Here is a 16,559-nt window from a genome sequence, read left to right as displayed (position 1 = left end):
TTATAAACAATTACTAAAAATATAAATTATAGTCTAATATTTTATAGATAAAAAACTATTGAGATAAATTGTTTATCAAAGTTTTTATTAGGTGAAATTTTTGTATCTATTAGAAAAAATAAATTAATAAATAGTTCAAATATATACTAAAATTAAATAAATAATAATTTTTTATTAGATTTTTTTGATTTATCTACATTATTTTATAGACAAAACAAATTCTAAGTCTAAACTAATAATTCGATTTTATTGAAAATCCATTCAAAAATCTGAATATCCGAATAGAAGAATCTAATCTAAATTGTTCGATTGAAATTTTTTTTCTTATTCAAACAGTAAATAATTTATAATTCTAAATTTTGTACATTATATAATAGAAAATAGATAGTATATTTTAAAACTTAAATATATTTTGTAATATCGACTACATATTCTAAAAATAGCAGTATTTTCCTTGATGTTTTTTCCGAGAGTTTTTGACTATATGTGTGCTTTTCAAAAACTTATTTATCCAAATAGATATATTTTTAAACATATTTATCCTATATGGTTATTTAGTATTTACTTTATTTTTTAAAATGTGGCATACTCATTTTTTTTCTTTCATACCGATGTGAACCAAAAAATAAAGTCATATTGATAAAGCATACAAAAACTTTCACTGTAATTTATTGTTTATTTTTTAATACTTTGTATGTCTCAAAATTATAGTTTATTTTTCGTTTTTGGTTTGTACCAAAATAATAGACCATTTTTAAAAATAAATAACATTTTTATCAAAATACTCCTCATTACTTAACCAACTAAGCATTTAATGGAACATTAAATACAAAGTAAGGACAAAACTATCATTTTATTATATAAAGTTAGTGGTAATTAATACTTCATTAATCTGCATGTTTTTTTTTGTCAGGACAATAATTTTAGGACGAAGGGGTATATTTTTTTGGTTTTTTTTTTTCAGCTTTTGCTTTTAATGCTTATTAATTGTTTTTTACAAGCATCATTATAATGATGTTAGTTATAAGAATATTTTCTAGTTATAATGATACTTATTAATTGCTTTTAATGCTTATTAGTTGTTTAAATTTAAAAAATTGTTTCTTGATTTTTATAAGATTTGTTAATTATAATGATGTTTGTAAAAAATAATTAATAAGCATTAAAAGCAAAATCTGAAAAAAACCAAAAAATATATATACTAAAAAAAATAAAAATAAGTTACACTGAAGGTTTTTGTGTGCTTTATCAATACGACTTTATTTTTTTGGTTCACATCGTGTGAAAGAAAAAAAGAGCATGCCATATTTTAAAAAATAAAGTTAAAAACAAATTAACCCTATATAGTAAATATGTTTAAAAGTATGCTTATTGGTTAAATAAGTTTTTCAAAAACACCTATATGGTCAAAAAATCGTTTTTCCGACCTTAAATTTTCTCCTTCCATAAATATACCACTAAGGCACCAATCAACCAACTCATTGTTAAGATTATCCATTTCACTGCATCCAACGGTTGTGATCATGCGTGTTTTCCACTCTCCCCCTTTGACTTTTAGGTTATTGATATTTACTTACAAAAGGTCAAAAATCTCTCTCTCTCTCTCTCTCTCATTAGGTTCTTGTGCTCTATAAATTGTAGGCGAGAGAAGGCCATTAACCACACAGATTCATCTGATAACTAGTTACTCTTGAAGAGCTATCATGACATCCTCCTCTTCCAAAAGGTAACTTGATTTCATAAATTTCATCAAACCCTAACTTCTTTCAGAATTGCTACACTCATTTCTGGTTAATTAAATAAAAAAGATTGCTGCTTCTAATGTGTCTTTCATGACAGTGCTAAACGAGATGTTTCCGATGATCATCATCAAGATCTAATGGAGACGACGATGGTGGCACAAGAAGAAACGAGCGAGTAATTAAAAACTTTCAAAATCAAATTAATTGTATAAAATGAATTAGATATGTAACTGGATTACGAAAGATCGGTTTTTTCTTCTTCATTGCAGAATGAGAGGAGTCATTGTAAATGTTCAAATACCTTCCCTAATAAAACGCCGTTGGAGGCCACTGGAGGACGCTAAGCTTATTGTCCATGTTGTAGCTCATGGGAGGAGAATGTGGAGGGATATATCAAAACAACTCCCTGGAAGATCCAGTACAGTTTCTTAATCTTTTTTTTATTTCTTAATATATATTACGTTAGTCTATTAAAGAGTCATTATTCCTTGTGAAACGTATGCAGCCCACGCTTGCAGAGTTAGATGGGCGAATTATTTGAGCCCTGGTTCAAAAGATAGTCCATTCAGCAAAAAGGAGGAAATGGATTTAGTGGTGGCTGACGCTAGGTGTGAATACGAATTAACAGGAAGAGCCAGTGATTCTGTTAAGAGCCATTTTCGTTATTTGATGGCTAAAAAACGGAGAAGAGTGAAGTTGGTCCCTTCCGCCGCCACCTCTGCTATTTTTCCTCTTACTAACAACAATGTGGTTTATCCGGCAAGATCTTCCGTTCTTTCACGCACAACTGCATCTAGTTCAGGGAAAGATGTTTCCATGAACTCCACATTCACATGTATGGCTTGCAGATGCAACTGGCATTCTGAATGTAAGATATTACTCATGATTTCATGTTGATATTTTTATATGTAATACAACATATTTCTATATTGATATATGTGTTTTTTGGTTTCGTAGTGAAGTACTATGGACAAAGGACATTCGTGGCGGAATGTGCTATCTGCAGGAGGGTATTTGAAAATGGTGGTCTCATGGTGAATGGAAAGACATACATGGCGTCAGCAGGAAATGTGCAGCAAACACTATCAGTGAATGTGAACCTCAACCTGGCAACCGAAGTCTATGGTCCACAACCACCATCACCACCTCTACCACCGCCACAACATTCAGCTTCCTCAACACCAACACCAACATTTATTGATTTTCTTGGGGTCGGCTCTGTGTGATGGGGAATTATGTTTCAGTTCTCCTTGTATGAGGTTACCAATTAAAGGAGATAGGGATCCATGTTTTCATGCATATCTGAACATTTAATAAATAAAGCTTTAGTTATTTAATATGTTTGTTGTTGTTGCTACAATGTCTTATATTAACCATTCATAAAAAAGTACAACTATTTGATTTGATTATAAAAAAATTTCTAAGTAATGATCGATCAAATACTTCATATACAATTTAAGTTTTTAACAATATCAATTTATTAAATCTTATGAATCATAATAAGTATCGCCTAGATATTATAATAATACAGATGATATGCAAAGTAAAAAAATCAAGTCTTGTCAAAGTTGCATTAAGGGCAATTCATTAGATTTTAATGGATTGACACATCATCATTTTCCTCTTTATACAACTCTACCAAAAAATTCTTATAATGCATTGAACTCTTCAAAGTTGATTTGATCAATACTTTTAGTGATTTGTTTCCTTTTTCCATTGAAGAGTTTAATCGCCATTGAACTCCATATCTATTGAATGACAACATGACATCCCACAATGGTAAAGTTTAATCCATTGAATGCCAATTAGACATGTCACCTCACTAAACTCACTCATTGAACTATGTATTGTGGATGCTCTAATTTAATACAATTCAAAATGAAAGATATTAAATAGTTCTTTCATGTTACGGTTACAGTATAAGACTAAGAATTATAGGTTTAAAAGAACTTCATCTTTTAGTGTTTATAAATGATATATCGACGTTAAATTTATTTGAAATGAACAATATTTATTTTAGCTTCTAAATAATTTACTTGTTTATATTATTGTTTGATTTGTAATTAAGGATGAATAATTAAAAGGAAATTCTATACGTACCCTCCGTATAAGTAGAATATTGTGTATCCCTATGATTTGACATTTTATATTAGTTAGAGTACATATAGTAGCACCCTAACTAATTAAGTGTTGTAACGAGAAAACAAACGAAACTACACTCTTGCAAATCGTAACAAAGATTTCATTCAATAATAATGAAATAGCTTGAAGAAACTATAAAAACTAGGGTTGTTTGGGATTGTTTATTTAAAACAACTTATGCTTATTTGTAAAAATCTTTATTATCTTTTTCCGTTTCAACAATTGGTTTTAGAAAAATGTTTGGATTAATTTTTCCGGTATCAAAACATAATAAATTGATAATTTGTTTTTTAGTGTTTGATAATTTATGCTTATAAATATAAAATGACCAATAATAACCATATATACACAACCATATAGTTATAATATGGTTAATATGCTAAATTGGTTTAAATAAATCATAAATACTTTAGACAAGTTAGTTACCACTAACTTATTGAAAACTCAAATTTTAAGTCAATTCACATTTTTAATTGTAATCTATCCAAACATTAAAAACTGTGCATTATCGATGCCAATCATCATTAGTTTAATAAACACCTTAAGTAAGCAATCCCAAATACCCTTCCCAGAAACAAACTCATTGTGTATTGATTTTTTATACTAATTAAGCTTTGGTACTTACCATAGCATCATAATGGGAACACTGTTTACTAACTTTATATAAAACTTTTGGCTGCTACATAAGATAGGTCATAACAACATGAATTGCGTGATGGAAGTGAAGAAGTAGGTTAGTTACTCGGTAACAATGAGACGAGTATATGTAACATTGAACTTTTTACTTTATCTAGTACCACAGGTATCCATTTTAGATATGTTATACTAATATTTACTTTTTTTTTTTTTAGTTTAATTTTGGAAGGATTTAAGAACAAATCTCCTTCCCTTTATGCTTAAGATAAAGTAGTAAAAGCATCCCAACCTAAATATAAAATGATAAAAATTTTAGTTTGTTTATAACTAAATTTATAATAATTTAATATATTTACTCTTACTTATCATCGAACTTGTTTAAATTAATATATAACCAACTCAAGATAGAATGTAAATTTGATTTATTCTCTTTGTTTTTCGTCAATATCGCTAAAAGGAACTCAAAAAAAAAAATGTTTTCATAAAGTAAATATCACTCGCTTATAAATAGAATAAATGTAAGTATAACGATATTCATTGTATTCAATCTTCTCGAAGTGTTGATATTGGATTCTCATAATCGCTAAATAAATAACATAGGAAAATGACTTACGAGGGTAACTACCTTTTATCCGTGTTCACATATTGGCAACTTCTTCTTTTTTGTACATAATAAAGCAACTAACCTGTTTTAACTGTTTAAATTACACCAATATTACCGGCTAATACCTGTTTTAACCGGTAACTCAAAGGGAAAATGACTTAGGAGGGTAACTACCTCTTATATGTGTTCATATATTGACAACTTCTTATTTTCTGTACCTAAGAAAGCAACTAACGTGTTTTAACTGTGTAGCATCACAAAAATCATGACCAAAAATTTCGTTTTTAATTTAATACTAAAAGCATAATTGTCAAACCATTAATTTAATACTCCGGCATCGGGCCCCGCCTGGCATCGAGTCTCGCTCGGTATACAAATCTGTCTCTCTTAGGCCCCGCCCATTAAACACATATAGTCATATAACATGCTAAAACATAAAGAAACATACTCTACTGTATCCATATCCTAAGAAACATATTCCGCTAATAATGAGATACGGAACTTCGTCCGTACTCAGCTAATTCCAGCCAGGGCTTTAACAGTGCAAGGTGAGTCTCCTCACTGTGTGAATGGGTCTAAGGCCACAATGCCAGCCCATGTAGTCTATGAGTAGGAAGACCCGGGGGTTAGCCCTAGGCATTGTATGCTAGTATGTTATTCCAGACCAAGGTCCGATGTCGGGCGGGTGCCCGAGGAATGTTTGCATGTTAGATTATACTTGTTGTCTGTGTGATACTGGTATGTACCTAGTAAGGATGTGAGTGTGGGCGAGGTCCCGTATCTCATCACTAGCTGAGTACGGACGATGTTATGTATCTCATTATTAGCAGAGTATGTTTCTTAGGACAAGGATATAGTAGAGTATGTTTCTTTATGAGTCAGCGTGTTATATGATTGTATGTGTTTAGCGGGCGGGGCCCGTAGACAGGCGGAGCCTAAGAGAGACAGATCTGTATACCAAGCGGGGCTTGATGCCAGGAGGGGCCTGATGTTGGGCGAGCCCGATGCCGGAGTATTAAATTAATGGTTTGGCAATTATGCTTTTAGTATTAAATTAAAAACGAAATTTTTGGTCATGATTTTTGGGATGTTACACAGTTAAAACAAGTTAATTGCTTTCTTATATACAAAAAATAAGAAGTTGCCAATATGTGAACACAGATAAGAGGTAGTTACCCTCCTAAGTCATTTCCCTTTGAGTTACCAGTTAAAACATGTATTAACCGGTAATATTTGTGTAATTTAAACAGTTAAAACAAGTTAGTTGCTTTATTATATACAAAAAAGAAAAAGTTGCCAATATGTGAACACGGATAAGAGGTAGTTACCCTCCTAAGTCACTTTCCTAAATAACACCCATTGTTCACACATCCCATTAATTATCCCATATAAATGATCATACACAGTCGAGTATCATAAAACAATTTCACTAAATTACTATCACTATCAACCATTACTTTCCATTTGGAGCACTAATACTCTCGATAGGTAATGTCCTACGGAGTATTGGCAACATCCTTTCTTAACCGAGCCATCAACATCTTATCTTAGTGAATTATCATCGTCTCAGGCATCTATCATAAAGGAAATGTCCTTACCATGTACTTAAACTAACCCATAACAATCAACATTTACCCATACATCTAAATGATTACTTCTTGGAATAATGTATTACCTTTATTGCATCTACATTCATTTCCCAAAAGTCATTATCTATGTATTATGAGTAGTCTTGACCACTCTCTTTACCATAAATTTAAAAAGATAGATAAAACATATCAAAGAATCGATCCACATTTAATCATTATACATTTCCTCCCATACTAATCGAGATTACACGAGCCTTAATTCTGCGAAGAAGGTTTGGTACTTCAACCATATTCACCTTTCTTTTCATCTCGTTAGAAGAAAATATAAATAAACAAGCATGACTTACATATATGTTGTTGTACCAAGCACGACTTACACCCTTATTTAATTAGCTCAGATGAACCTTACCAACAGTTTCATAATGTTAGTTTGCATGCCCTTTGGTGTGTGTGTGTGTGTGTATATATATACACACACACACACACACACCAAAGGGCATGCAAACTAACATTATATATATATATATATATATATATATATATATATATATATATATATAGGTTCTTGTGAAACCACTATAATTTGTGAGATGAGGAAATGTAATCCTAACTACTCATTTTTAGATAAAAAAAACATTTTTAAAATGCAAAATAATTGAAAATTTTTGAAAAAACTTTTTAAAATATTGTTTTCGTCACTTTTTTTTATCCAAAAAAAATAAAATATAATAATAAATAATAATAAAAATTACCATTTCTTTGAAATATTTATGAAATATTCTAGTAGAATATTAGATTATTTTACATATCTGACAAATCTTCTATAATATTCTAACATTCTAAAAATGACATTACAATATTTACAGTGTAATATTCTATTAAAATATTTCACGTATTTTTTTAAAAAAAAAACGGTAATTTTTTTTATTTTTTTTCAATTTTTTAGGTAAAGAAAATGACGAAAATAATAATTAAAAAAAGAGTTTTTGGATTTTTCCTTTTATTTTGCATTTAAAAATTATTTTTTGAACGCGTCTTATGGTCGATCACAAAATTAACATGGTCTCAAACGAACCTAAACATATATATATATATATATATATATATATATATATATATATATATATATATGTACACACACACACACACACACACACACATATATATATATATATATATATACTTAGGTTATTTTGTTTTTACTAACTATTGTGTGCCAGAATGTACAGATTTGAACCAACGGATGTAATTAATCAACGGATATGATTTGAGAGTGTATAATATTACAATGGGATAACATGTACCATATAATCACACAAATTTTAGCAAAATGTTATTTTGGACAATTAACTATATTTTTAAAAGGAAATTTTCGGATTTTTAGGGATAATTAGTTCTTTTAATTTTAAAAATCTGAATTTTTTTAATGAATTCAATTTAATTCTAACGTAATTTGTAAACATAACCGATTTTATTCTATCAAAATATTTTTTTGCTAGAATGATGTTCTTTCATAATTTTATTCTATTAGAATATTATTAAAGAATAACAAAATTCTTGAATCCAAGGTTGAAAAATAACAACATTCTAATATATTCTTATACATCCGAACTTAAATACAAATTCATATATATTTTTACAGACTAAAAGCCTTATACATTTTAATATAATTCTACATATTCTAAAAGAATATCAACAAAAATGAATAAAATTCTTAAAAAATAACAACATTCTGAAATTGTGAGTATGATCAAACTTTATTCATTCTTCAAGTTATTCCAAATAGGTCTTCAAGTCATTCCTATTAAAAATACAACAAAAACTAATAATGATTAAAAACATGTTACTTGCAATTAACTATCCACTTTTTATATATTCTGGTAGAATACACAGAATTTGACAGAATACATAAGAAACATTCTGGCAGAATATATACATTTTATTTTAGGAGAATACATTCTAACATAATACATAAAATACTAACCAAGTTTATTCTAAAATTCTAACCGAATGTATGCTAACATAATACATTTTATAAAACGTAATATATTCTTATAAAATACATTTTATTTGTATATTTAATTTTCATAAAAAAGTTAGTATTCTTTAGAATATATTGACAAATAGTTTATTTTTATTAGTATACTAGGTGTGAGACCCGTATGTTATACGGGTTCGATAAAACAAAAAGTTAAATATGAAAGTTTAAACAAAAATTTATTTAAATTTAAAACTTTAGATTTGAAATTTAAAATTAAAAATTTGAATTTAAAAGGAAACATATTAAATATTATATGAGTAGTAATATTATAACTTATTGGTTATTTTCAATTAAGGTAATTTTTATTTAAGGTGTAAATATGATGTGTTAATTAAGAAAAGATAAAAAATAAGAAAATGACAAATGGAAAAAACATTTATTCAAAAATACCAAAAAATGACATGTGTCCAAGTTAATGAGAGAGTGACATGTGGCAAAATTATTTTCATTTATTAGGTAGGATGATGAAACCATGAAAACTTGTGAGATTAATTTAAAGAACATTCACCTAAAACAACAACAATATGTAAAGAGATAGATTTTTTTTTTGACTTTTGTGTGTTTAGTTATTGTTCATTATTATGAACCAAAAAAGGAATATCTTTTTTTATGAATTGATTAAAAGTAGCAACGAAGAAAAAAAATTGTTGTCCTTCATGTATGATTCCACATCGAACAAAAAATAAATAAATGTGGTTTCGGGATCCCCTTTGGACGAACAGTATCGCTACTTTTGATATTCCAAAACGAAATTAAAAAAAAAAAACAAAACAAAAATGCCGACACCTTATTGAATAAAATTGAGAATGGAATTGAACTCTTTTACTTACAATTAGAGTGGTCCTCCGACTCTTGAATTTCAAAGAGTTTTATATAAACGAAAATATACAAGAACGAAGAAGAAGAAGGATAAAACCTTGTTGCAATCCCCTTACGACCATTTTGGTGTTGGTGTATGGCGGCAATCACAATAATGAGAACATAGACGATTTGGAAGGTGGCGGATGGTGGAGATGGATCGGAAATAGATCAAGAACAAAACAAGGAAGAAATATCGATTTTTTTTGAAGCGTGAGTTCATGTCTAGGGTTTTAATACGTAAAAAATTGATCTCCCAAAATAGGGATATCAATGGTTAAATTTGATATTAATTAATACATATATGTAACATTACTAATTTACCCTTATTAATTTAATTAATGATTAAATTATTGTTAAATTCTCATTGGTCCATACATGTATACAATAGTTACAAGAAACATTTGAACCTACCTACATCTCTCTCTCTCTCTCTCTATATATATATATATATATATATATATATATATATATATATATATATATATATATATATATATATATATATCCTACTCTAATAAAACAGTAATTTTTTGCCATGTGGCATCTTCTCAGCCTTCATCTAGCTTATTTTCCCGCCTATATACTCAAACCGAAATACTAATTTTGCCCCAGTTGTCTTTTAAACTCATAATGCATTAATTCCGGTTCATGAGTGTTGATTTTGTTCTAATTTTTTGGAATTCCATATTCAATGCAATAGTTTCTGACTTTCATATTCTAGAAATTAGGAATTTTTGAGCAAGACCATAAATCACGCCAAAAACATTAATCACCCCAATTTTTCTGATTTTTATCTCTTAAACCCTAATTATCTCTGTCTTTTCTATCAATGGTTGTGGTGCAAGGAAGATTCCACCTTTCGAAGATATTCATGGTCGCGATGGTGTTAGTCTACGGTGGGGAAGAAACTCCATTTATTTTTCATTTCTTTTTGTGTTTTGTCACCAGTGGTAGTGGTTCCTAACATTTTCTTTGAATTTCATATTTGTAGTTTATCGTCTTTTGGTACCTAATTCTCTGTCGATAGAGACTCGTCCTCTTCATCTTCCACTCATCCGGTCGATAAAGGTTTATTTTTAATTTTATGTTTATTCTAAATCAATTGGTATTCTATACACTAGAAGGTGCTTCATCTTCCTCTTTCACTCATCAATTGTTTTTGTCTCTGCTTGTTTGAGTAATAATGGTTTATGATCATCAAATGTGTCTACTACCATGATCATCGAACCTGGGTCGATGGTTGAATTTTTTTATTGCGAATCAAAACGTGAAAGATCCTTATTTTATTAACTGCGCATAGGTAAATTCATATTAAAAGTTTGTGTGGTGTCAAATCAGGCAAAGCGTACACTAAAGAATCTGAGGGTGAAAACCAGTCCTACTAATATTGAATACAAGATAACGGGTTGAGTGAGAAGACCTGCAATGAGAAAATGTATGGTTTCTTTTTATGTTATGTGTTGGTATGATGGAATCACATAAGGAATGGAATGGGTCATTCTATAGGAATGAAAAAAAAACCTTTTGCTTTCCTCAATGGAGTGGAATTGATTATTCCTGAATCTATGTGATTCTTTCCATTTATGTAATTTTAATGACATTGTTTTTAAAAATAAAACTTCGTTATTTTAAACAAAGAAAAAATTGCTTTTATTTAGGATTTAGTGAGCAATTTTTATGTTTAATTTTTATTTATGTAAATAAAAGTTTGTTAATTACAACTAAGAGAATTATATGACAATGCATTCCATCCCAACATGATTTTGGAATGTAATAAAAACTGATTCCATTCCTTTGTCATTTACAATGTCATTTTTTTTTCTTATAGATAGATATAATAGTTTTTCGTTTTGGCAAAGGAAAATACATTTCATTGAATTTTTAACGAAGGTTGAAGTTTGTATATATAGTATTTCTTTTGTTTTTAAAACTAAATCTACACTCAAATAGAAGGTAATAAATGAATAATTTAAATGCTAAATATGGACTCAGTTTTTATTGCTGTGAATTTAAAGTACAAGATTAATATACACATTTATATAACTTTTTGACTTTATAAACAAATAATTTAATACCACATCATTTGATTCGGCATATCTTGATTATCATGTATTCGCTAAATATTTATATATTCATCAAACTGTAAATTGAATAAAAGGAAGTTATATGAAATACATATTTCATCCTAATGTAAAAAGACACATTTTTGTTAAAGGCCTTTTTAATTTTCAAATACCCTTATGTTAGTTCTAGGTTTTTAATGTGTAAGGGTATATATGTCATAAAAGATAACTACAGGTGAATACTGGTTGCAACAAAGTACTTTGTTGCTAAGATTTTCAATAACGGTTCTATAAAAGTACTTAATTATATTAATCAAGTTTGTCAAATATACCATCTTACTATGATTGTGTAATCTCCTAATCTAATAAATAAAAGCAATTTCGCCACGTGGCATTACGTAAGCACCCTCCCATCTAATTTTCTCGCTCAAATCATCTTTGTGAAATTCCTACTTTGCCCTCATGTAGTCGATCCCGCTCAAATGTTTTAGAATTCATAGTATTCTTCAATTTTCATTGCAATCAATCCCATAAAATCAACAAATCATATAATATTTAACCGATCATAAATCGTAATCCCATTAACTCATGAAGAGATCGCTCCATATCTTTTGATCTAAACCCTGAATCTTCATAGGTCATTTTCACTTTGAATTTGTTAAAGGTTGATACTTTTGTTGGCGTTTTACATAGGCTTATTAATGCGTTTAGTTGACTTTTGATGGCTTTCAGTTGTTTGTGTGATGGTACCCTGTTTTTGATTCTTGATTATGATAGTTTATTTACAGTTTCCTACCAAATTCGACGCCTACTCAAGCAAATGATCCTCATGTATATCAAATGTTTGCACATTTCAGCAATTAGTTTGTATATTTCATCATATCATATATCTATCTCTTTACAGGTATAACACATGGATCGATTTTCTTCATCGGAATGAAGTTATTGTTTCGTTCATTTAAGTTTATTTGAACTTTTTACAAGATAATTGTCTTTGTTAATGCAGTTTTTGGGTTCGAGGCGCATTCAGTTTGGCATATGGGAGTTGGAATACTAGCAAATATTACATCTTTTATGCCTATTAAAAAAATCAAGATCCTTGCAAGGAGTGTTGGAAGACTTTTTACCCTTGATGTTTATTTCAAGTTTAAATGTCATCATGTTAGAGTTTGTATGCTTTGAATATTCATATTATCATATTAATTAATGACTCTAATGTTTTATACCCCTCTGTATGGTATTTATGGACATGGCTGAAAGTGTCATCTGTAACAAAGAAAAACATCATTTCTCTTTCAAAAAATGGTTGTAGCTAAAAGTACATTATGAAGCATGATTATCAAGTTTTCATTAAAAACTCCCTTTTCTTATTTCCTCATAAGATGAAGAGTAAGATCCAACAAAAATAAACCTTTATGAGGAAATGATGCATGAAAAGATTAATTTTAAGTTATTTATTAATAATAAATAAGTTGCTTTCTTCCTCCTGTTGTGATCCCTCTTTTCATTGTATCTATTTGTAGGACCCAAGAAGGGTAAAAAAGTTGTTCTAAGCATTGTGATATGTAGTAGCCATTGAGAGAGAAAGAAGAAGAGAGTCTTATGCAACAGGTAAATCATTGTGGCTACTTTATTTGAATCATGCATGATTTATATCCATTTTAATATATTTTAATTATGAACATATTAATTCTATTAGTTAGGAGGGTGATGCTGAAAATATGATTTAAATGGTAGAAGAAAATGTAGTGGAATGGTAGATGACATTGGAGGTACAAATTGTTTCTTTAAGCACATACCTAACCTAAAAATGTCTGATACTTATTAGTAATGGATTGGAAATACTTCAACTCAACTGAATTTAAGCTACTCAATTATGTAATTTTCACTTGAAACTAGAGTGTGAGTGGCAAAAATTATGTAATTGATATCTGTTCTGTTTCTTCAACTATAGTTTCTATGATTTATAATTTTGTTTATGTTTATTTATCTTACATTTATGTCCATGTAGATCATTGATGTGCTATTTCTAGGGAGGGCCATTGGCATTGACCAATTTCATGAGAGGTCGATATGAAAATGTTCTTAATGTGGAAACATGATGTATACTGATATTTAAAAAAAAAAATAAACACTTTATAAATTAACAAATTTCTATATCCACTTTTATATTTCCCTTTTATTCCCAGGTTTTTATTAAAACAGGAAGAAACTTTCAAAGAAAGATGGCATGTTAGAGGACTATGTGGAGCAAATAAGTTGAAAAACTTTAAGAATTTAGGGTGAGATTATTCTAAGATATTGGTGAGTTTGATTTTAGTGTATAAATATTCAAAAGTAACCTGAAAGTATAGACATTGACTCTGACCTAATTGGAGAATAATTTTAATTTAATGTTTGTGTTGATTTAATTTGCATTAAACTAAGCAGCAATCGACTATTATAGTTGTGATAGATATGTGTTTTAGGCTTGCTGCTTTCAAATTTGAAATTTATACTCCATGCCTTAATAAAGTATTTTTGTGTAATGCTTCGGTTAACATTCTACCTTCGCCTAAGTTAGCTATTATTTATTTTTCAACTAATACAGATCAATGAAAAGCTTTAAATGTCCATTAAATTGAGACTTAAATGTATAATATGATAATATAGTGTTTTCCTGAATCGAATGTAACTTATTTGTAACGATGCTAGAATTTAAATTAAAAATTATATATTGAAAATTGATTAAAAATATTTGTATAGTGATTTTTATTCCATAAATTTTATACCAAATGGAATCTTTTACATATGTGTTTGGAATTTAATTAGTTAGTAAATAATATTATCTAATCACAACTCATGTTTATACAAGATATATTCTCAAAAAGTCAACCACCAATTTACATAAATAGAATCCTCTAATCTAATAAATAAACCCAAATTTGCCACATGACAACACACTTAGTTCTCTTTACATATTCATTATACGAAGTTCAATTGAGGAAATCATTTAAGATGTTTTTTGATTTGTTGACATTTATATGAACTCCCGATTACAACACTGTACTTTTAGAGTATAATTTTATTAATATTTAAACTATTTTAAGTTGTCCCGTGTAGCACACGGGTTATAACCTAGTATATATATATATATATATATATATATATATATATATATATATATATATATATATATATATATATATATATATATATATATATATAGTTAAGTTCATGTGAAAACTATTTTTAAAGTGAGAACATGAGGACAAATCTCAGCCAATCAATATATATAATTAATTAAATAAATAAATTATATTATTTTACATTAATAAAGACAAGTTTTGATTGTTTAATCAAATTTAAAGACTATATCAAGGTAAACTCCTATAATCAAGGTAATCTTCTATATGCTAGCTTTCCAGGTAGTGTATCAATCTTCATTCCCAGGAAAGATCCAAAATCCATATTGCGTACCATTTCTCTCTGATTTTTTTGACAAACTCTTAATTGCTAGATACAATGAGTTTGGAGACATACGAGTACTCAACCTTTGAAATTTAGTTCCTACCTTCTGTTAAGTTATAAAACAAACTTGAAGATCGATTAGATCTTTGTAACAGGTATTGCGATGAACACAAAAACAATAAACAAGACAAGTGTGGATCAAAATATGTCGAATGATTAGATCAAACAATTCTCAGCAGAGCTCGACTAAGAACTTCCGCTGTAGAGGACTTTAGGGTTACAAGAACGATAATAATAAACTTGCTGAATAATACTCTGATCGTTCTATTCTATCGTTAACCCCTAAGATGCATGCAAGCACCTTTATTTATACTAAACCCTACTAAACTCACGGATGGACATGCCCATACCAGAGATACAAAATGGACTAGCTAACGAGCCCAATAGACGCAACACTTTATACAAAACACGACCCAACAATCTCCCCCTTTGCGTCAAATTGGAGCAAGACTACTTTTTCTTCTTGCTTGGGCCAGCAGCGGGAACTTTCTTTGTAGTATCAAACGGATGTGAGATTAGCGCGAGAATAGTCTGTCTGAACCGAATGTACCATTGAATCATGTCATCAAAATACTTGACATCATCCGCTGTGTTCTGCTTGCATCTGTGGATGATCCCCAAAACATGCTCTAAACAGGCAGTAGTGTAGAGGTGTTTGTCGGCCAAGGCGAAAAGACATTTCTGTCCTTTGTTCCTGGTAAATATGACTGAATTCCTTCTCGAGTCAATTTTACCCATCTGCATTTGGTTGAGATCACTGGCAGAGCCAACAGGAGAAATTGTAGGTTTCTTCTTAAATACGCTCGCAATCTCCTGATCCATCAGTGCAACTTCCATGATGTAGCACACGAGCATCCTCTTGAAATGGTCGATGATCGGACCGTATTCAGCTTCGTTGGTGAGTAGGATGTTGTGCAAGATAATCCAATCATGGGGATTAAGGTTGGGAAGATCTGCAAGGGAAATAGCATGTTCGGTTTTGGCAGATCCCCGAAGTACCTTGAACCGAATGTTGATGAAGTTCCCTTCACTGTACGGCTTCAAGACCCGAACGTTGACAATTTTCTGAGCACTCCAAGTCTGATATTGGGGTTGAGCAGCCTTCAGATAGAAATTGATTAAGTCCCGATCAACCTGTGGATGAGGATGAGGGAGCTCTGCAACGTTGGAGAAGGCATGAAAGATAAACGCCTTTCGAGTCAGTGGCATGTCGAACTGTGAGTCGACAATGTTGGAACAATCTAGAGAAATCACAGGTTCCAGCCACAAGATACTCGGTGTGTCAATGGCTTCTTTAATCATCCTCTCGAGAGTCCATGTAGGAAAAAGAGTTGTCCTACTCTCAAGAAGGTCGTGGGCTTCCTTTTGTTT

The 16,559-nt window shown here is 29.7% G+C and overlaps 1 protein-coding gene across 1 annotated transcript; it reads left to right on the top strand.

Moving 5' to 3' along the window:
- The first annotated feature begins 1,703 nt into the window (after positions 1-1,703).
- Positions 1,704-2,968, top strand: LOC111920095 (MYB-like transcription factor ODO1). Its single transcript, XM_023915678.1, has 5 exons — positions 1,704-1,726; positions 1,840-1,917; positions 2,012-2,160; positions 2,248-2,610; positions 2,700-2,968. The coding sequence occupies exons 1-5, from the start codon at positions 1,704-1,706 to the stop codon at positions 2,966-2,968; spliced, it is 882 nt and encodes a 293-aa protein (XP_023771446.1).
- The last annotated feature ends 13,591 nt before the right edge of the window (positions 2,969-16,559 follow it).

This window comes from Lactuca sativa, chromosome 2 (genome assembly GCF_002870075.4).
Source record: "Lactuca sativa cultivar Salinas chromosome 2, Lsat_Salinas_v11, whole genome shotgun sequence".
NCBI classification, from domain to species: domain Eukaryota; kingdom Viridiplantae; phylum Streptophyta; class Magnoliopsida; order Asterales; family Asteraceae; genus Lactuca; species Lactuca sativa.
This window is presented reverse-complemented; position numbering and strand designations above follow the sequence as displayed.